Source organism: Ornithorhynchus anatinus, chromosome 3, assembly GCF_004115215.2.
Source record: "Ornithorhynchus anatinus isolate Pmale09 chromosome 3, mOrnAna1.pri.v4, whole genome shotgun sequence".
Lineage (NCBI taxonomy): Eukaryota > Metazoa > Chordata > Mammalia > Monotremata > Ornithorhynchidae > Ornithorhynchus > Ornithorhynchus anatinus.
The window spans coordinates 106556769-106580091 of record NC_041730.1 but is presented as its reverse complement, the minus strand read 5'-3'; the positions used below and the strand labels follow the sequence as shown (position 1 = coordinate 106580091).

Here is a 23323-nt window from a genome sequence, read left to right as displayed (position 1 = left end):
GTGTGTGTGTGTCTGTGTGCCTGTGTGTTTGTGAAATAATAATAACTGTGGAATTTGTTAAGCGCTTATTATATTCCAGGCCCTGCACTAAGTGTTAGGGAAGATACAAGTAAATTGGGTTGGACACAGTCCTGTCCCTCATGTAGCTTACAATTTTACAGATGAGGTAACTGAGGCTCAGAGAAGTTAACTGACTTGCCCAAGGTCACATAGCAAAGTGGTGAATCTAGGATTAGAACCCAGGTCCTCTGACTCCTAAGCCTTTGCTCTATCCACTAGGCCAAGCTGCTTCTTCTAAAGGTATACATGAAATATTATGTTCCCTCACTAGAAATAGAAACCAGGCTGGATTGGTGAAAGTGTCAAATTCTGACCACCAAAGAACCTGGGGGCGTTGGGGGGAGGGTGAGTGTGAGTGTGTATGTTTGGGGGGTGTTTAAACAAGAGCAAAGTGTACCAATTTTCAGAAGGTATTTCTAATATTTGGAGGTTCCATTTTCAAATATTTAATTTACCTAAATGGTTAAATTCAGCTGCCAGGCAACCTTTTAGGTACACATATTAAATGTGATTTCACTATATTATCAGGGATTTGCAGCACAGAAAAAAAAATACACGCTAATTAGAATTGTCCAGAACAGCTTGGCAATAATTCAGTTACTTCAGAATAGAGGGGCATTTATCTTGCTTCTGCTCACCAGTGACGGATAGAATATCATCTACTCCATAGCTCTGGGTTTGCTTAAATGGAAGTGTTTTTTTAATTGTCTTGTTTTTATATTAAAATATCAACATGCCTCTTGGCTCAACACCTAAAGTTACACTGGCTTATAGGGTCACCCTTACTTCTTGTTTTCCTTGGATATTGAAACAAAATAGTCTGCCAGTAGGCAGGTAGATTGGAATTGATTTGCTTCACACTCCCTCATTTTTTAAATTTTTACACCTTGAACAATGTAAAATTATGTGAACTACTGGTGATAGGACAATGCCATTTATAGAGAGATAATTTTCATATAGATTTGGCAGGAAAGTGAAATTACGCTGGAAATTTATCCAGCTATTTAATGGTTTATCAATCTGGAGGCACCATTCGGGATGTTAGAAACATTTTCCAAAACAACCAAAATTTCCAGTGGTTTATAGAATTGATCCCTCTAAATAATCAAGTCTCTTATTGGGCACTTTGAAAAAAATTATAAAATTATTTTGCATTTTAGCATGTGAGATTTTAAATACATACCTTAGAATAAATACTATTGAATGAATGAATAAAAATGTAGCCTTCAAAAATCACTGTGACTATCCAAATGGAGATTTCTAATCCTCACCAATAAATCAGGCCCCATTATATATAATCTCAATTCTTATTCATTCATTCTTCCATTCAAACATATTTATTGAGTACTTTCTGTGTGCAGAGCACTGTGCTAAGCACTTTGAAAGTACAATGCAGCAATAGAGAATCCCAGCCCACACTGGGCTCTCAGTCTAGAGAGAGCAGAGACAGACATCAATACAAGTAAAGAGGCATCGATATAAATAGAGTTACAGATATATACAAATATACATAAGTGCTGTGGGATGGGGTGAGGAGGGAGAGCAAAGGGAGCGAGTTGAGGTGATATGAGGGGAGGTGAGCAGAGGAAAAGTAGGGCTTAGTCTGGGAAGACCTCTTGGAAAAGGTGTGCCTTCACTAGGGCTTTAAAGGTGGGAAGAGTGATGGTCTGGAGAATTGGAGGAGAAAGGTCATTCCCGGCCAGATGTAGGATGTGGACCAGGACTTGGCAGTGAGACAGGTAAGACTGAGGCACAGTGAGAATGTTAGCACAAGAGGAACAGAGTGAGCAGGCTGGGATGTAGAAGGAAAGAAGGGAGGTGAGATACGAGGGGGCAAGGTGGTGGAGAGCTTTAAAGCCAATGTAGTGAGGAGCTTTTGTTTGATACAGATGTGGATAGGCCACCCTTGGAGATTTTTGTGGAGGGGGGTGATACGCCCTGAACGTTTCTCGAGAAAGATAATCTGGTCAGTGGAGTGAAGTTATAGACTGCAGTGGGGAGAGGCAGGAGATTGGGTGGTCAGAAAGGAGGCTGATGCAGTAATCCAGTTGTGATAAGATGATAAGCAGTGTGGCCTAGAGGAAAAATCCCAGACTTCATTCATTCAATAGTATTTATTGAGCGCTTACTATGTGCAGAGCACTGTACTAAGCGCTTGGGATGAACAAGTCGGCAACAGATAGAGACAGTCCCTGCCGTTTGACGGGCTTACAGTCTAATCGGGGGAGATGGACAGGCAAGAACAATGGCAATAAATAGAGTCGAGGGGAAGAACATTTCGTAAAAACAATGGCAACTAAATAGAATCAAGGCGATGTACAATTCATTAACAAAATAAATAGGGTAATGAAAATATATACAGTTGAGCGGACGAGTACAGTGCTGTGGGGATGGGAAGGGAGAGGTGGAGGAGCAGGGGGAAAAGGGGGTTTAGCTGCGGAAAGGTAAAGGGGGGGTGGCAGAGGGAGTAGAGGGAGAAGAGGAGCTCAGTCGGGGAACGCCTCTTGGAGGAGGTGAGTTTTAGGTAGGGTTTTGAAGAGGGGAAGAGAATCAGTTTGGCGGAGGTGAGGAGGGAGGGCGTTCCAGGACCGCGGGGGGACGTGGCCCAGGGGTCGACGGCGGGATTGGCGAGACCGAGGGACGGTGAGGAGGTGGGCGGCGGAGGAGCGGAGCGTGCGGGGTGGGTGGTAGAAAGAGAGAAGGGAGGAGAGGTAGGAAGGGGCAAGGTGATGGAGAGCCTTGAAGCCTAGAGTGAGGAGTTTTTGTTTGGAGCGGAGGTTGATAGGCAACCACTGGAGTTGTTTAAGAAGGGGAGTGACATGCCCAGATCGTTTCTGCAGGAAGATGAGCCGGGCAGCGGAGTGAAGAACAGACTGGAGCGGGGCGAGAGAGGAGGAAGGGAGGTCAGAGAGAAGGCTGACACAGTAGTCTAGCCGGGATATAACGAGAGCCTGTAACAGTAAGGTAGCCGTCTGGGTGGAGAGGAAAGGGCGGATCTTGGCGATATTGTAAAGGTGAAACCAGCAGGTCTTGGTAACGGATAGGATGTGTGGGGTGAACGAGAGAGACGAGTCAAGGATAACATTGAGATTGCGGGCCTGAGAGACGGGAAGGATGGTCGTGCCATCCACGGTGATAGAGAAGTCTGGGAGAGGACCGGGTTTGGGAGGGAAGATGAGGAGCTCAGTCTTGCTCATGTTGAGTTTTAGGTGGCGGGACAACATCCAGGTGGAGACATCCTGGAGGCAGGAGGAGATGCGAGCCTGAAGGGAGGGGAAGAGGACAGGGGCGGAGATGTAGATCTGCATGTCATCTGCGTAGAGATGGTAGTCAAAGCCGTGAGAGCGAATGAGTTCACCGAGGGAGTGAGTGTAAATGGAGAACAGAAGAGGGCCAAGAACTGACCCTTGAGGAACTCCAACAGTTAAAGGATGGGAGGGGGAGGAGGCTCCAGCGAAGGAGACCGAGAATGACCGGCCAGAGAGGTAAGAGGAGAACCAGGAGAGGACAGAGTCCGTGAAGCCAAGGCAGAGGTCATGGGTTCTAATCCCGACTCCGCCACTTATCATCTGTGTGACTTTGGGCAAGTCACTTCCCTTCTCCGAGACTTAGTTACCTCATCTGTAAAATGGGGATTAAAACTGTGAGCCCCCTGTGGGACAACCTGATTACTCTCTCTCTACAACAGCACTTATAACAGTGCTTGGCACATAGTAAGCACTTAAATGCATTATTATTATTATTATTATTATTATTATAAGTGATTGTATTAACATGGCACCAGTTTGGATAGAGAGGAAAGGGTGAATCTTGATGATGTTGTGAAGGTGAGACAGACTGGATTAGGTGACAGATTGGATATGTGGGTTGAATAAGAGAGCAGAGTCAAGGATGACACCAAGGTTAAGGGCTTTTGAAATGGGAAGGACAGTGGTGCCATCTACAGTGACGGGAAAGTATGGGAGAGGGCAGGGTTTGGGAGGGAAGATAAGGAGCTCTGTCTTGGACCTGTTGAGTTTGAGGTGGTGGGAGGACACCCAAGTAGACATGTCCTGAAGGCAGGAGGAGATGCGAGCCTGGAGGGAGGGAGAGAAAACAGGGGAGGAGATGTAGATTTGGGTGTCATCCCCACAGAGATGGTAGTTGAAGCCGTGGGAGCAAACAAGTTCTCCAAGGGAATGAGTGTAGATGTAGAAAAGAACCAAGAACTGAACCTTAAGGCACCAAGACAGTTAGGGGATAATAATAATAATAATAATTATGGTATTTGTTAAGTGCTTACTATGTGCACTTAGAAACACGGTTCTAAGTGCTGGGGTAGATACAAGCAAATCAGGTTGGACACAGTCCTTGTCCCATGTGGGGGTCACACTTTCAATCCCCATTTTACAAATGAGGTAAATGAGGCACAGAGAAGTTAAGTGTTTTGCCCAAGGTCACTCAGCAGACAAGTGGTGGAGCCAAGATTAGAACCCACGTCCTCTGACTTCCAAGCCTAAGCTCTTTCCATTAAGCCATGATACTTCTCTATGGGAGAGGGAGGAGGAATCTGCAAAGGAGACTGAGAATGAACAGCCAGAGAGATAAAAGGAGAACCAGGAGAGGATGGAGTCAGTGAAGCCAAGGTAGAATAACATATAGAGAGCAACATGGCTCAGTGGAAAGAGCCCGGGCTTAGAAGTCAGAGGTCATGGGTTCGAATCCCAGCTCTGCCATTTGTCAGCTGTGTGACTATGGGAAAGTCACTTAACTTCTATGTGCCTCCGTTACCTCATCTGTAAAATGGGGATTAATTGTGAGCCTCACATGAGACATCCTGATTACCCTGTATCTACCCCTGCGCTTAGAGCAGTGCTCTGCACGTAGTAAACGCTTAACAAATACCAACATTATTATATTAAGGAGAAGGGGATGGTCCACAGTGTCACAGAAGAACATTAACTTTTAAAAAGCATAACTACTGATTTCTGCCAATATACTTTCTTAAGTAATAAATGAATCTTTGCTAGGCTGCAGAAAGTTCTTAATAACTGGAATAAAAAGATCCTATAAGAGAATTGTTTCTAGACTTGTGAGCCCGTTTCTAGACTGTGAGCCCGTTGTTGGGTAGGGATTGTCTCTATTTGTTGCTGAATTGTACTTTCCAACCGTTTAGTATAGCATTCCGCATATAGTAATTGCTCAATAAATGATTGTAAGAACGAATGAAGAATCGTTCATTTATATGTTTACATTGGTTATATGATATGCTTTGTATAAATGTGTGTATACATGGGTGGGTAACTACATTTATGCAAATTTTCATGTCTTATGTTGATCAAGATTTGAACAAGAATCATTTCATTGTTACTATTCTGTGAAAACAAGTTTGGCTGCCTGCCCTCTAAATGACTCCTAATGATTTTTAGGAGGAAGCCTTGAAGAGAAAAGTACTGAAGAGTTGATACAGAAGAGTTAGCTCCCAGCAGGACTCCTACAGATACTTTAAAGAAAATCTTGTGGCAGAACACAGGGTTTCATCCCTAAGCAAGTTTCTGGGACCATTCATTCATTCAATAGTATTTACTAAGCGCTTACTATGTGCAGAGCACTGTACTAAGCACTTGGGATGAACAAGTCGGCAACAGATACAGTCCCTGCCGTTTGACGGGCTTACAGTCTAATCGGGGGAGATGGACAGACAAGAACAATGGCAATAAATAGAGTCAAGGGGAAGAACATCTCGTAAAAACAATGGCAACTAAATAGAATCAAGGCGATGTACAATTCATTAACAAAATAAATAGGGTAATGAAAATATATACAGTTGAGCGGACGAGTACAGTGCTGTGGGGATGGGAAGGGAGAGGTGGAGGAGCAGAGGGAAAAGGGGAAAAAGAGGGTTTAGCTGCGGAGTGGTAAAGGGGGGGTGGCAGAGGGAGTAGAGGGAGAAGAGGAGCTCAGTCTGGGAAGGCTTCTTGGAGGAGGTGAGTTTTAAGTAGGGACCATAAAGAGTTTTAAGAGTTTTAAGACCATAAAGAGAGATAATTCTCCTTAGTGTTCTGGAGGAAAGCGGAAAGAGACCATAAGACCAAGTGAACCTGATCATACTAATAATCCATCCAGCCTAAGATTCTGTCTGTAAAAGGGCCAACAAGACATTAAAGACCAGGAGAGAATTTAGGAAGGGGAGACGGCACAATTTGAACACAGAAGAGGGAAGTTTTCACATTATAATACTAATGACTGAGAGTAGAAATCTTCTGGTCAAGGACTGAGTCACATGTGGTTTGGAACCCTCTTTAGAGCAAGGCTCTGGGATTTGCCCTGCCAATGGTGCCCAGACCAGGCTCTCCCAGGGCCTCTGGACACCGTTGTCTGAAGCCTACTTTTCCAAATTTTATAACATTTTAACTAAAGAATGATTGCCCGGAGGATACTGGGCAAAATCAGAAGCAGTGCGGCCTAGTGGGGAGAGCATGGACCCCAGTCAGAAGGACATGGGTTCTAATCCCAGGTGTGCCACTTGTCTGCTGTGTGAACTTGGGCAAGTCACCTAATTTCTCTGTGCCTCCATTACCTCATCTGTAAAATGGGGATTATGACTGTGAGCCCCATGTTGGATATGGATTGTATCCACCATGGTTACCTTGTGTCTAATCCAGCACTTAGAACACTGCCTGGCATATAGTAAGCGCTTAACAAATAGCATTAAAAAAAGAAGGATTCACACATCCAAATATGGTTCATCTAATTATCCTGACACTGTTGTCTTGGTTTGTTGACTATGTTACTTGCTGTTTGCCATCCATTTCTACCCCCACTTATACTGTGAGCCTTGGGTGGGAGAGGGCCTGGTCCTAATTTATTCTATTTGCATATATCCCAGTGCTTAAGCAACATGCCCACTGACAGGAAATAAATCTTTCAAGGTAATTTGTGAACCCTACTGGGTTAGGAACTGAGATACAAAACAAATGGGACACAGGGAAGAACGGGGTGATGGTTGCTTTCCATGATATCAATCATAAAATTTAGTAATGTACCAACCGATATTCTCAAACTTCCCCTCTACATCCCCCTTTCCCTCTAGTAACCCATTTTGGACCACACATCTATGTATTTCTCCTGATTCATCTTGATCTTGTTGTTTTCTTTCTGCAAAGCGCCCTACGGTAACTAATCCTGTATTCTTACCCCTGCTGAGTGAAGAATTGTTTCCTTTTTTAAAGTGTCAATGAATTTCACTTAATTTGAGTTATCATAACTATTAATGAACAACAATCCCCTGTATGCTCAACACATCCCATTTATAGAGACAGTCACAGAGAAGCAGTGTGCACAGTGAAAAAACACAAGACTGAGAGTCCAGGAGAACTGGATTTTAATCCCAGCTCTGTCCCTTGCCTGCTATGTGACCTTGGTGTGTCACTTAACATTTCTGTGCCATAGTTTCTTCATTTACAAAATGAGAATTAAATAACTTTTCTTCTTTTTTGGACTTTGGGATAAGGACTGTGTTTAATCTGTATTGTATCTGTCTATCTCAGCACTAATCACAATGCTTGGTACATAAGTGCTTAATGTAACAATTATTATTACTAATATTTTCATGATTTTAAAGGCTTCAATCATGAACCTAATGGGCCTCACTTTTACTAAGTGAAGGAACCTAACCCTTTCAATCTACTACGATAAGGAGACATCTCCATTTACCTGGCCATGTTGGCTTCTCCAACCCTAAGACCCACCCAGAAAGGCTACACATGTTGAGAGCTGAAGGGAAGGAAGCATTCCTTAGGAAGCCTGGAAACAGTCATTCAGAACTACTGTAAAGAGATTACTGTGCCCTAAAAGCCCACATCCAGGGAGATACGTTATTGATTGTAAATCAAAATTCTCCATTTCATGATTACAATACCTCTAAGGAAAACTGAAGTTATTTTATCAGCCTGAGCCCAGGAAATCATACACACAACTAAAATATTAATTTGGAAATACAGAGCTAAAAGCCATAGCAGTGCTATGCTGCCCAGGCAGCACAATGATCAATGGTGCTATGACAGATGGGAAGTAGAAAAGACAATCAAGAAGTCCAGCACACCTTTTCTTAGACTGTCAACAGAATATGGTGGCAGGATGGTATTAGACTCCAGTCCAAGCTAAAGGTCTTTAGTGTTGTCCAAATTTCTCTAGGGCTGTGAGACATGGACCAACCCAGGTTCCACACCCGGGTTCCACATACAACTCTTTGAACAATTCCACCAATGTCACTTAAGGGCCAAATTCAGTATCAAATATCAAGGTGTGATCATGAACAGTAAAGTTAAGGAGCACAGTCAATCTGATAGCATCAAAGCTATACTCTCCTTTTCACAGCTATGGCAGGATGTGAGGGGAATAGGCAGTGGTAAGATACCCAACAACTCTTGCATGTGCTTTTGGTCCAGTTACTTAGTATATCAGTTGCTCATTTTCATCATCTGTTAAATGGGGACAAAACAACTATTACTCCTCCTTTTTAGATTGTGAGTCCCACGTGGCTCTATGTCACAGTTCTCCTGATCGCATTCATCTGCTTTGGACACAGTTGTAATAAAATAGTCATGGCTAGGTCGGGGAAGGGAAAATATTCCCACAGATTAAAGCATGCTGGTACTCCAGGGAGGCAAGAATTGGATGATCTTTGACCTAGGATGTCCACTATGTTCTTTCTGCCCCAAGAACCTCAAGCTCCTGGCCCTGCTCTAGCTCAGTTACCATGGCTCAGTGGAAAGAGCCTGGGCTTTGCAGTCAGAGGTCATGAGTTCGAATCCCAGCTCTGCCACTTGTCAGCTGTGTGACTTTGGGCAAGTCACTTAACTTCTCTGTGCCTCAGTTACCTCATCTGTAAAATGGGGATTAAGAGTGTGAGCCCCACGTGGGACATCCTGATTCCCCTCTGTCTACCCCAGCGCTTAGAACAGTGCTCGGCACATAGTAAGCGCTTAACAAATACCAACATCATCATCATCATACTAGTAGCCAGTAAACTGAGCAAATACTCTAATATAAAGGTCTGGACTATTATGACCTCAAGTAAAATGGGAGGCACTGAATTTTCTTTATTCTGAGTTTTACTTAGCACTTCTGGGATAGCCTGATTTGGAAAATGTGTTAGGTTCCTTTTTTTTTGAGTGGCCATTGCCATGTTGAACATTAAAGACAAATAAATTGACTTCCAACAAAAAAATAGAAGCAACCTTCATTCATTCATTCATTCATATTTACTGAGCATTTACTGTGTGTAGGGCACTTGACTAAGTACATGGGAGAGTACAATACAACAACAAATGGGCACATTTCCTACTCACAATGAGTTTACAGTCTAGACATGGGAGACAATAATTAAAATAGGTACATAAATGCTGTGGGGCTGGGAGGGGGGAAGAAAAAAGGAGCAAGTCATGGCAATGCAGAAGGGAGTGGGAGAAGAGGGAAGCAGGGGATTAGTCTGGGAAGGCCTCTTGGAGGAGATGCACCCTCAATAAGGCTTTGAATGGGGAGAGATTGTCTTTCAGATTTGAGAAGGGAGGGTGTTCCAGGCCAGAGACAGGACCTGGGCAAGGGGTCGGTGGCAAGATAAGTGAGATCAAGGCACAGTGAGAAAATTAGTACTAGCAGGCTGTATTGCAGTAAGAGAGTAGAGAGTAGAGAGATGAGACATGAGGGAACAAGGTGATGGAGTGATTTAAAGACAATCATGAAGAGTTTTTGTTTGATATGGAGGTGGACTGGCAACCACTGGAGGAGTGGGGTGTCATCTCCTGAACACTTTTGTAGAAAAAAAAGATCTGGGGAGCAGAGTGAAGTATTGACTAGAGTGGGGAGAGACAGGAGATTGGGAGGTCAGCAAGGAGGCTGATGCACTAATGCAGGTGGTATAGGATGAGTGATTGTATTAACCACATAGCAGTTTGGATGGAAGGGAAAGGGCAGATTTCAGTGATATTATGAAGATGGGACCAATAGGATTTAGTGATGGATTGAATATGTGGCTTGAATGAGAGAAAGGAGTCAAGGATAACACCAAGGTTAGGGCTTGTGGGACAGGAAGGATGGTGGTGTGGTCTACAGTGATGAAAAAGTCAAGGGGAGAACAAGGTTTGGGAGGAAAGATAAGGAGTTCTGTCTTGGACATGTTACGCTTGAGGTGAAAGGAGGACATCTAACTAGAGAGGTCTTGAAGTCAAGAAGAAATCTTAGTACAATGCTTTGCACACAGTAAGCACTCAATAAATACAACTGAATAAATGAATGAAATGTGAAACTACTGAGAGTGAGAAAGATCAGGGCCAGAGATGTAGATTTGGGAATCATCTACATAGAGACAGAAATGGCAGTTGAAGCTATGGGATTAAATGAGTTCTCCAAGGGTCTAAGCATAGATGAGAATAGAAGAGAACCCAGAACTGAACTTGAGGGACCCCCGCAGTTAGGGGGTGGGAAGCAGAGGAAGAGCTCCTGAAGGAGACTGAGAATAAATGGCCAGAGAAATAAGAGGAATATCAGGAGAGGACAAAGTCAGTGAAGCCAAGGTTGGATGACGTTTCCAGGAGAAGGGAGTGGTTGGCAGTGTCAAAGGTAGCTGAGAGGATAAGGAGTATTAGGATGGAATAGAGGCCATTTGATTTGGCAAGAAGGAGATCCTTAGTGACCTTTAAGAGGCTGGTTTCTGTGGAGTGAAGGTGACAGAAGCCAGATTGGAGGTGGGTCAAGGAAAGAATTGGAGGACAAGAATTTGAGACGGCAGGTATAGTCAACTCACTCAAGGAGTTTGGAGCTGAACTGTAGGAGGGGAAGGGGGCAATAACAGGAGTGAGCTGTGGGATCAAGGGAGGGTTTTTTTTTCGGATGGGGAGACATGGGCAAGTTTGAAAGCAGTGGGGAAGAAACCAATGCAGAGCAAACAGCTGAAGCTAGCTGTTAGGAAGGAAAGAAGGGAGGGGGCAAGAGTTTTGATAAGGTGCAAAGGAATGGGGTCGGATGCATAGGTGGGGGGTTGCTTTTGAGAGGAGGCAGGAGATATTATCTAGAGACACTGCTACAAAGGATGCGAGAGTTAAAGAGGGGGCCGGAAGGGCGAGGAACTGAGGAGGGGCGGGGAAATTTGAGGGATCTCATGACTGATAATGTCAATTTTCTTAATAAGGTAGGTGGCCAGGTCACTGGGGACAAGGGTTTTGGGGGAAGGGATAGGGGGACAGGGGGCCTGAGGAGGGAGTTAAATATCTGGAACAACTGGCAAGAGAGATGGGCATGAGTGTCAATAAGGGTAATTATTAACTTCCATATCCAAAATATCCTCCCTTGATGACCAAATAGACGCTCTCTCGGAGAAGCAGCGTGGCTCAGTGGAAAGAGCACGGGCTTTGGAGTCAGGGCTCATGAGTTCGAATCCCAGCTCTGCCACTTGTCGGCTGTGTGACTGTGGGCAAGTCACTTAACTTCTCTGTGCCTCAGTTCCCTCATCTGTAAAATGGGGATTAAGACTGTGAGCCCAATGTGGGACAACCTGATTTCCCTATGTCTACCCCAGCGCTTAGAACAGTGCTCGGCACATAGTAAGCGCTTAACAAATACCAACATTATTATTATTAAGGGTGGAGAAAAAATTTTACCAGGCAGGAGAGAGGGAGGAGTTGAATCATGCGGGGATAAACTTGAAGAGCATGATGTCGGCTTGATATTTATATTTCTGCCATCAGCACTCTGTGGCTCGAGCACATGAGCAAAGCAGGCGGACTGTGTAGATGATCCAGGGCTGTGGGTTAGTGGTATGAGATTGACAAAGGGATAGGGGAGTGAATGAGTGGAATTCAGTAGAGAGGGTGGTATTGAGAGCATCTATTTGGTCATCAAGGGAGGATAGTTTGGATATGGAAGTTAAGTGGATCGTGATGAGTTGAGAAAATTGGATGGGATCAAAAGATCAGAGGTCTATGGCGGGAATAATACAGATTTACAGGGAGGTGGTGTGTGGGAGAAGAGGCAAGTGAGGAGGTTTTGGTCAGATAAATGGATTTCAGAGTTGGTGGGGGTAGAGTTTGTGCAGTGGTTATAGATGATGAGATCGAGTGTGTGTCCAAATTGGTGATTGGGGGAGGTGGGGTAGAGCAGAAGTTTAGCAGAGTGGAGGAGTGATAAAAGGTGGTCAATAGAAGGGTCATCAGGAATATCTGTTGGTATTGAGGTCCCCAAGAACCAATGTGGGCACAGAGAGAGAAGGAGTGTGAGAAAGGGTTGAAAATGTCTATACCCTCCACTAGTCTGTAAGATCCTTGAGTACAGGAATCATATCTACTAACTCAAGAAGCAGTGTGCTTAGTGGAAAGAGCACTGGGAGTCAGAGGACATGGGTTCTAATCCTGGCTTTGCCATTTATCTGCTGTGTGACCTTGGGCAAGCCACTTAACTTCTCTGTGCCTCAGTTACCTCATCTATAAAATGGGAATTAAGACTGTGAGCTCCACGTGGGACAACCTAATTACCTTGTATCTACCCCAGGGCTTAGAACAGTGCTTGGCACATAGTAGTTAACAAATACCATAATTATTATTATTATTACTCTCTCATGTGTTTGGTGCAGTGCTCTGCACACGACAAGGGCTCTATAAATACCACTGATCGATTGACTGAAGCATACAGCTGGATTTCTCATCCCTATGCATCAATTATATTTATTGAGCACTTACTGTGAGCAAAGCACTGTGCTGAGAGTGCAATGTCTATTGGTTTTTATAATCTAAAATATGCCATTGGCAAGATTAGGTGTAGTAAATTAATGCTTTTATTTACTGGACGCTTGGATGCTTGGCATCCATAGGGTCTCACTGACAGATGCAATAACTTTCTTGAGTTTTCTCCAGTTTCTTCACCTTAGGAGATCTACAGAATACTGACTACACTGTAAAGAAAACTCAGTTGTTTTCCTAGGTGTAGGTCTGTCAGAAGCAAAACTCCAGTTAAAATAAAAATAGTTGAGTACTCCCAAGCTCTGTCAATCATCCTGCACCAAGATTTACACTACTACAAAAGAAGATGGCCTTCCAAGACTATGTATATATGAACATGGTAAGTGTTCACTGATATTCATCAAAATTTAAATTCATTCATTCAATCATGTTTATTGAGCACTAACTCTGAGCAGACCACTGTCTTAACCACTTGAGAGAGTACAATACAACAATGAACAGTCACGATCCCTGTCCTTAACAGAGTAACAGAGGAATGAAAGGGAAAATCCAAGTTATTTTTATTCCTTACTTTAAATGTATAGTCTAGATGATGTTTGACCTTTGGTTTTCTGGATTATTTCACTTAAACATCATTCTTCAAGTCTCCCTATTCCTCAAAAACACCCATGGGATGTACAACTCTCTCCATATCAGGCAGAAACTCCTAACTACTGGCTTTAAGGCACACTATCAACTCTCTCCCCACTTTTTAGCCTCGCTCCTCTCTTTCTATACCCAATGTCACATGCTTCATTCCTCTCAAAACAACTTACTATCTCTCTCTCACTGCTGTCCTCTTGTTCATACCCTCCCTTCTGCCTGGAACTCCACCCCTTCATAGAAATAGTAATAGTTGGGGTATTTGTTAAGTGCTCAGCATACAATAACCCTTAATAAGTACCATAAAAAGTCCTTACTGTTTACCAAAGACTCTGCTAAACTAGAGGTAGACAAAAGATAATCAGGAAGGACACAGAACAGGGACTGTGAATCACAAGCTAAGGGTGAGAGTGAGAACAGGTAGTGAATCCCCATTTTACAGGTGAGAAGACTGAGGCCTAGAAGTGACATGACTGCCAAATATGCCTTAGCAGTGCCAAAATTTGAACCCAGACCTGCATGTTCTCTTTCGAGTAGGCCACACTGCTTCCCATCACATAGAGCATTGTTTTTCCCATCTTCAAAACCCTTACAAAATTATACACCCACCAGAAGGCCTTCCCTGAATATCCGCTTACCTTCCTATGCACTATTCCCTGCTTTAGCACCTGAGCATTTCTGCATTACTTAAGTACTTGGGTACTCACACATCCCCCTACAGAGGCACTTGTATATGTATCTTTGTATTTATTACAGCACTTGCCCTCCCTTCTTCATGTAAGCAGGGATTACGTTTATTAATTCTCTTGTACTATCCCAAGCACTTAATATAGTGCTCTGCAAATAGTGGGTACTCAATAAATGCTAATGAACAATTCCCTCAACCCTTAATCTGTAATTGGAATATTTCTATATCAACACTGTAAGTATTCCAAAATCCCCACTGACTGCTTTTCTAATTTCTCCATTGTCACCCTTGTCTGCTTAATTATGACCATGGTTAATTTTGTTACCAATAAAGAAAAGAATGCTTAACAGCTATATCCTGAGTTAAATGATTTTTTTTATAAATCAATCAGTGCCAAGTCAAAACTAATACGGCAAGAGCTTACCGTAAAAACTTTAATTAGCCTCACAGACTCCATCTTCTTTAGGGTCAAAAACTGTAAATAATAATTGAGATGGCAGCTAACTTTAAAAGACTAAGAAAATAGAAATTCATTTTCATTTCGTATGACTATTGACCTAATATTAAGCACTAAAATGAGAATTGGAAATAAATTGGCAGAGAAAAAAATGAAAGGACACATTTTAGAGAGACAGGGATACTATACTCTTTTCATTTTTGTGTGGGCATGAAATGGGGAAGGGAGTGGGACAAGGCTTGGAGTCCCAATTCTAAAGAATTTATAGATCTCCTGTGGCAGAGGAAAACAGCTGATAGACCTAGAATAGAAATCTTAAACACCGTTGGTTTAAATAAAACCGTTTACAGTAAACAACTTTTTATCCCTTAAGAGACCTACCTGCTATATAAAATAAACAGATAACTATCATCTTTATAAAGAAGAGCAAAAAGTCCTAAGGATTTGGGAGAAGGATTTCTTGGGACCACGGCCTCATGAAGAGCACTGCTCATTTTACTCATCTCAGGAAGTGTAAAGATACTTTTCTACTGAGATCATGTAAAAAGTAGCAAATTTAAAATTCCCATTTCTGAGGAAAGAAAAGCTAGAGGGTTAAAACATACTCCTTTTGCCAGTTTTTATGTGAATTAATCTAATTTTTCAAATGCCTTAAGAAATCAGAGTCAATTTTATTAATTGCATTATGAGGTTTGAATAATGAAATGGCTGATAAGCTCTCAATAAATACTTTTGATTGACTAATTGATTAAATCTACCTTACCACTTTCCCCATCCATTTTTTAAGAACGGTGTAAATGAGACATTTATCTGTTTGCCCACAATGAGATTTTTTTTTGCACATTCACATTAAAGAAGTTAACTTATTAGGTCAAAATTTGAAATAATATTTTTTCCAGAAGGCAAGTTTCAATGCACTTTTACATTCAGACTAAAAGAAATTTTACACTACAGTTTAAAAGCCAATATGTCTGATTTAAATTTCCTACTTTTCACCTCACACCTTCCTAAAAATATAATGCTTCAAAATTGAAACAAATCCTTCTTTCCTGTAACTTTTCACCACTTGCCTGGGTGCCCAAGATGACAGAAAGACATATGGAAAGGGGGAAAAAGAGGAAAAGAAAGGAACACAGAGACAGAGAGTGGCAGAAAAAAAAACCTCTGTCATATATAATTGAAAACCACAGAAGCCATCATCACAGCTTAGAAACAGAGTGGTCTGAGGACCCACTGAAATCAAGTAGGACCCTGCAAATTTAAAAGAGATTATGGCCACGTATTCTCTCATTCCTGGAAATCCAGTTAAAGCAGTAGAGCCTTAGCACACCCATGTGTGCGCGCGCATGCACATACACACACACATACACGCACACACACACCTGCCCCCAAATACTAATTATGCTGCCAGTAAGGTCAAACTTGCAGTTTTATACAACATATCACATGTCCATGATACAACACACAAATACATATTACTACGTAGCAGTCATCTTGAAGATGCACACTAGACAGCCTACATTAGTCAACATGACAAAACTGAAAGATAACTAAACCTGGTGTCAACAGTTAATCCAGAACAGGGCAAGCAGAAAGCAGCACTAAATTAAGTTACCAAATGTTTGAACATAATCTGGAAGAGGTCCAGTGAAATCTGAGTGAAATATCAATGAAAGAACCGGAATGAAATCAGCCATAAATCAGATATGAAAATCTATGCAACATTCTGTGTATATGTTTATGTATATAAGGAAAATTACAGTTCTCCATGGAAAGTGCTTTCCAAAATTCGTATCTCAGACTAAAACTATAATTATCCTATTATTGATAGGGTGACTTTAAATACCAACATTATTATTACCCTATATCCTCACTTTTTTTTTTCCATGTGCCTGTAGATGCAGTGGAGGGAAAAGTTGGTTTCCATTGCCTTTCTTTCAGTCTCTTATGAAACATCAATAGGAAAATCTCTATCAGGGAGCTCTCTAAAATCTCCTGGGTATCACTGGAAGTCACAGCTCACAGAACTGTGGCTTCTAAGGAGCATAACACATAATATACTCAAAATCCATGGGCACCTTAGTATCACCTGACATTGTGGGCTGTGTTAAATTTTTGGATCTTCTTACAGGGATCCATGTTCTCACAGTTGGAACACTGGTTCACCTTTCCTTAAAAGAACTAAAGCAATTCTGGTCTAGGATCCATGAGGCACCCGAGATTGATCTAGCAACTCCTGGTTTGGTGTAGCTTACGCTGGGTCTCGCAGTGGAGATCCATAACTGGCTCTGTGGAAAGAGCCCGGGCTTGGGAGTCAGGGGTCATGGGTTCGAATCCTAGATCTGCCACTTGTCAGCTGTGTGACTTTGGGCAAGTCATTTAACTTCTCTGTGCCTCAGTTACCTCATCTGTCAAATGGGGATTAAGACTATGAGCCTCACTTGGGACAACCTCATTACCCTTTATACCCCGGAGCTTGGAACAGTGCTCTGCACATAGTAAGCGCTTAACGAATACCAACATTATTCCCCTGTTTAGACTGTAAGCCCGTCAAGCCCATCAATTGGCAGGGATTGTCTCTATCTGTTGCCGAATTGTACATTCCAAGTGCTTAGTACAGTGTTCTGCACATAGTAAGCACTCAATAAATACTATCAAATGAATAACTGCTCAATACTACAGACTACATAACAACATAATATCCACTGGGAAAGTTAAAACCAAATTAAACAAAATTTGAAGGGCACCATTGTAGCTTTGACTGCCTGGGTTACAGTTTATATTCAATCTATGCCTTTGGCATGATTAAATGTGTTTAATTTTGCAACAGGGTAAGCTGTTATAGAAAGAAATTGCATGTCAAATTATGTTGTAAGGGGTAAAGAGTCATAAGTATCTTGTGAAGCAGCATGGCTCAGTGGAAAGAGCCTGGGTTTGGGAGTCAGGGGTCATGGGTTCTCATACCCGCTCTGCCACTTGTCTGCTGTGTGACTTTGGGCAAGTCACTTCACTTCTCTGTGCCTCAGTTAACTCATCTGTAAAATGGGGATTAAGACTGTGAGCTCCATGTGGGACAACCTGATCACCCTGTTATATTCACTAAAGAGAAAACAAAATACATAAATTCTTTATTAAAAAAATCCCTGCTTGAAACTATTCACAGGAAATACTTACATTAGCTTGAACAATGACAAAATAGCGGGTCTTTTCTTCATAATTCAACCTCTCTCGCAACACCACTGCTCCAGACAAAGTGAGGGGAATGTCAAAGGTTCTATTGGATGTCTGCAATATCAAAAAAATTAAAGAAGACATATTTAAGGAGGAAGAAAATAGATAATGGGTTAAGCAGTACACTTGAGAATCACTGATGGTGTGTCTTTTCGGTGATAGTCAGATTTGTGCTCCAGTTTCTCATTTATCATTCTGATAAGTTATTTAAATACTTCAGGGTGATCCATTGGCTTTCATCAGAGTCCTCTGATAAAGATAGCCAGGTGACTTGTTTCCTTGGGTAGTTTTTCCATGTATTATTGCTATAATTCATCAACTGCCATGAGACTTTTCCAGGGCAAAGCCTAGGGACCTAGGTCTTTTAAGTGCTCTATAACCAGCTCATCGGTCTTATTTGAAACCAGATAGGTTCAAACAGACATATTATCTTTGATGTTTACCTGATGCTTTCTCTACCTTTTTAATAATAATGTTGGTATTTGTTAAGTGTTTACTATGTGCAAAGCACTGTTCTAAGCGCTGGAGTAGACACAGGGGAATCAGGTTGTCCCACGTGGGGCTCACAGTCTTAACCCCATTTTACAGATGAGGTAACTGAGGCACAGAGAAGTTAAGTGACTTGCCCACAGTCATACAGCTGACAAGTGGCAGAGCTGGGATTTGAACCCATGACCTCTGACTCCAAAGCCCATGCTCTTTCCACTGAGCAACACTGCTTTTTGCATCTATCTGTGATCCTAAATATTTTAAAAATATTGGAGACTAAAAATAAAATCTAAACCTGTTATTTTGTGCAAAGTGTGGTTTCCAGGAGTACTGTGGCCTAATGTATAGAGCATCAGTGAGGGAGTCAGAAGTCTTGGGTTCTAATCCCAGGTTAAACATTTACTGCTGTCACAACTTGTCTGTGTCTCATTTCCCTCATTTGCAAAATGGGGAGTCAATACCTGTCCTCCCTCCTGTTCATACTGAGACATCCCCGGGAACCTGATTATATTTTATCTATCCCGGTGCTTGGAAGAAAGTGTAAAGTTTAAAATTTAAAGAGGGTAAAGGATGGGAAGTGGGTAGAATATTGGAGATTAGGATTAATCAAACCCCAGTGAGAGTCACAAGGGAGATGAAATTAAAGTTAACAGTTAACTAAAAATATCCTGGAACCTCTTTGATGCTAGGTAGATACACATATGTAGCTTATGTTACTCATTTATAATTGATTGGGTATACAATTTATCCCTCATTAATACCATTAATCCTAGATGAAAAATGCTTAAAATAATAATAATGATGGCATTTGTTAAGCAGTTACTATGTGTAAAGCACTCTTCTAAATGCTGGGGTAGATACAAGGTGATCAGGCTGTCCCACGTGGGGCTCACAATATTAATCCCCATTTTACAAATGAGGTAACTGGGGCACAGAGAAGTTAAGTGGCTTGCCCAAAGTCACACAGCTGACAAATGACAGAGCCAAGACTAGAACCCATGACCTATGATGCCCAAGCCCAGGCTCTTTCCACTGAGCCACGCTGCTTCTCAGCTATGACTCCTTTCAATGTAGTTTTTAGTAACCAGTCGTGTAGCAATTCTGAGACTCTCCTATATTCAATCTCAGGTGTAAATAATGGGCTATAACTTATTGGTTCCCCTAATTTTCACTTAAATTTGATTTACTATTCCAACTACAATCTTACCTTACTGAGCTTGAAGTGTGAGGTGGAGTGGCAGCCAGAACTGTGTTACAATACGGACATATGGCAAGAAGGTTATATGCACCTCAAATCAGATCTGGTGGTTGGGTGGCCAGAGGACAGCCCCTGGGCCCAGCCAGTTGATTTCCTATTACAACCCAGCACACATACTTGCAGACAGTGCTTAGCATACGGGCCTGGCAATCAGAAGGAGCTGGGTTTTTATACTGGCTCTGCCACGTCTGCTGTGTGACCTTGAGCAAGTCACTTAACTTCTCTGTGTCTCAGTTACCTCTTCTATATTACTCATCATCTGTAAAATGGGGATTAAGAGTGCGAGTCCCATTTGGGACAGGATCTGTGTCCAATATGATTAACTTGTAGCTACCCCGATGCTTAGAACAGTGCTTGGCAAATAGTAAGAGCTTAACAAGTACCATTATTATTACTCTATCTCCAATATAATCACCGTAACTTGCTTTTCATTCATTCATTCAATAGTATTTATTGAGCACTTACTATGTGCAGATCACAGTACTAAGCACTTGGAATGTACAAATCGGCAACAGATAGAGACAGTCCCTGCCCATCGACAGGCTTACAGTCTAATCGGGGGAGACGGACAGACAAGAACAATGGCAATAAACAGAGTCAAGGGGAAAAACATCTCATAAAAACAATGGCAAATAAATAGAATCATAATGATGTACATCTCATTAAACAAAATAAATAGGGTGATGAAGATATATACAGTTGAGCGGACGAGTACAGTGCTGAGGGGGTGGGACGGGAGAGGGGGAGGAGGAGACGGAAAGGGGGGAGAAGAGGGTTTAGCTGCGGAGAGGTGAAGGGGGTGGTTAGAGGGAGCAGAGGGAAAAAGGGGGGAGCTCAGTCTGGAAAGGCCTCTTGGAGGAGGTGAGCTTTAAGTAGGGATTTGAAGAGGGAAAGAGAATTAGGTTTTCGGGGGTGAGGAGGGAGGGCGTTCCAGGACCACGGGAGGACATGGCCCAGGGGTCGATGGTGGGATAGGCGAGACAGAGGGATGGTGAGGAGGTGGGTGGCAGAGGAGCAGAGCGTGCGGGGTGGGCAGTAGGAAGAGAGAAGGGAGGAGAGGTAGGAAGGGGCAAGGTGAGGGAGAGCCTTGAAGCCTAGAGTGAGGAGTTTTTGTTTTGAGTGGAGGTTGATAGGCAACCACTGGAGGTTTTTAAGAAGGGGGTGACATGCCCAGAGCGTTTCTGCAGGAAGATGAGCTGGGCAGCGGAGTGAAGAATAGACTGGAGTGGGGCGAGAGAGGAGGAGGGGAGATCTGAGAGAAGGCTGACACAGTAGTCTAGCCGGGATATTATGAGAGCCTGTAGCAATAAGGTAGCCATTTGGGTGGAGAGGAAAGGGCGGATCTTGGCCATATTATAAAGGTGAGACTGACAGGTCTTGGTAACGGATCGGATGTGTGGGGTGAACGAGAGAGATGAGTCAAAGATGACACCGAGGTTGCAGGCCTGAGAGACGGGAAGGATGGTCGTACCATCCACGGTGATAGGGAAGTCTGGGAGAGGACCAGGCTTGGGAGGGAAGATGAGGAGCTCAGTTTTGCTCATGTTGAACTTTAGGTGGAGGACAGACATCCAAGTGGAAACATCCTGGACGCAGGAGGAGATGCGAGCCTGAAGGGAGGGGGAGAGGACAGGGGCAGAGCTGTAGATCTGCGTGTCAGCTGCGTAGAGATGGTAGTCAAAGCCGTGAGAGCGTATGAGTTCACCAAGGGAGTGAGTGTAAACGGAGAACAGAAGAGGGCCAAGAACTGACTCTTGAGGAACTCCAACAGTTAAAGGATGGGAGGGGGAGGAGGCGCCCGCGAAGGAGACTGAGAATGACCGACCAGAAAGATAAGAGGAGAACCAGGAGATGACGGAGTCCGTGAAGCCAAGGTGAGATAAGGTGTGGAGGAGGAGGGGATGGTCGACAGTGTCAAAGGCAGCTGAGAGGTCAAGGAGGATTAGAATGGAGTAGGAGCCACTGGATTTGGCGAGAAGGAGGTCATGGGTGACCTCAGAGAAAGCAGTCTCGGTAGATTGGAGGGGACGGAAGCCAGATTGGAGGGGGTCTAGGAGAGAATGGGAGTTAAGGAATTCTAAACAGCGAGTGTAAACGACTCATTCTAGGATTTTGGAAAGGAAGGGTTAGTAGGGAGATAGGGCGATAACTGGAAGGGGAAGTGAGGTCGAGAGAGGGTTTTTTTAGAATGGGGGAGACGTGGGCATGTTTGAAGGCAGAGGGGAAGGAGCCATTGGAGACTGAGTAGTTAAAGATAGAAGTTAAGGAAGGGAGGAGGCCAGGGGCGACGGTTTTTATAAGGTGAGCGAGAATAGGGTCCGAGGCGCAGGTGGAGGGGGTGGCACTTGCGAGGAGGGAGGAGATGTCCTTTGAGGATACCGCAGGGAAGGATGGGAAAGTAGGGGAGAGGATTGGGGGGAAGAGGGAGGGGTGACTTTGGGGAGCTCAGACCTGATTGTGTTGATTTTTGTGATGAAGTAGGTGGCCAGATCATTGGAGGGGAGAGGGAGGAACAGGGGGCCTAAGGAGAGAGTTAAAGGTCTGGAACAATTGGCGGGGGTGACGGGCATGGGTGTTGATGAGGAGGAGAAGAAGGTTTGCCTGGCGGAGGAGAGGGCAGAGTTAAGGCAGGAAAGGATAAATTTGAAATGTATGAGGTCGGCTTAGTGCTTGGACTTTCGCCAGCAGCACTCAGCAGCTCGAGCATAGGAGCGTAGGAGGCAGACAGAGGCGGTGATCCAGGGCTGTGGGTTAGTACAGCGAGAGCGGCAGAGGGAAAGGGGGGCGAGAGAGTGGAGATGAGTAGAGAGGGTGGAGTTGAGAGCGGAGCCCTGATCATCGAGAGTGGGAAGTGAGGAAAGGGAGGCAAGGGGGGGAGAGATGCTTTTGGAAAGACGGATGGGATCAAGAGAGTGGAGGTCTCTGTGGGGAAGTAGCAAAGATTTTCAGGGGGAGGGAGTGTGAGAGATGAGGCAGGTGAGAAAGTTATGGTCAGAGAGAGGGTTTTCAGAGTTGGTGAGGGAGGAGATAGTGCAGCGGTAGGAGATGGCGAGATCGAGGGTGTGACCGAGTCGGTGAGTGGGTGTGGTATGGTGGAGCAGGAGGTTGGCTGAGTCAAGGAGGGATAGCAGGCGGGTGGCAGAGGAGTCATCGTGTACATCCATGTGGATGTTGAAGTCTACGAGGATCAGAGTGGGCAGTGAGAAGGAAAGTGAGGAAGGGGTCTAGGTGGTTCAAGAAGTCGGAGTTGGGACCAGGAATAATAATAATAATGGTATTTGTTGAGCGCTTATTGCCATCGAATCTTGTCGGTTCTACCATCACAACATCTATAGTATCTATCCATTCCTTTCCACCCAAAATGTTATTGTGCTGATCCAAGTACTTATCCTATTCCTCCTGGACTACCACATCAGCCTCTTCGCTCATCTCTCTGCCTCCTATCTCATCCTTCCCCAGTCCACTCTGCTGCTGGACCATTTTTCTGAAAAATGTTCAGTCCATATCACCCCACTCCTCAAAAAGCCCCAGTAATTCCCCATCCACCTCCACATCAGACATAAACTCTTTACCACTGGCTTTAAGACACTCAATCAACTCTCTCCCTGCTACCTCACCTCAATGATCTCCTACTACAGCCCAATCTACATGACTAGCTGGATACCATCCCACTGCCCATGTCCTCCCTTAGGCCTGGAATTCCCTCCCTCTTCTTATTTGATAGTCTATCAATCTCTCCACCTTCACAACCCTTCTAAATTTGCATCTCCTCCAGGAGGCTCTCC

The 23323-nt window shown here is 43.6% G+C and overlaps 1 protein-coding gene across 1 annotated transcript in view; it reads right to left on the bottom strand.

Annotated features, from left to right (window-relative positions):
- The window catches only part of PCDH15 (protocadherin related 15), a 913479-nt gene that overhangs the window by 457023 nt on the left and 433133 nt on the right, over positions 1–23323 (bottom strand). The window contains exon 8 of the mRNA XM_029061331.2: positions 17735–17845. Coding sequence (XP_028917164.1) covers positions 17735–17845 — 111 coding nt within the window. The remainder of the gene's footprint in view (positions 1–17734; positions 17846–23323) is intronic.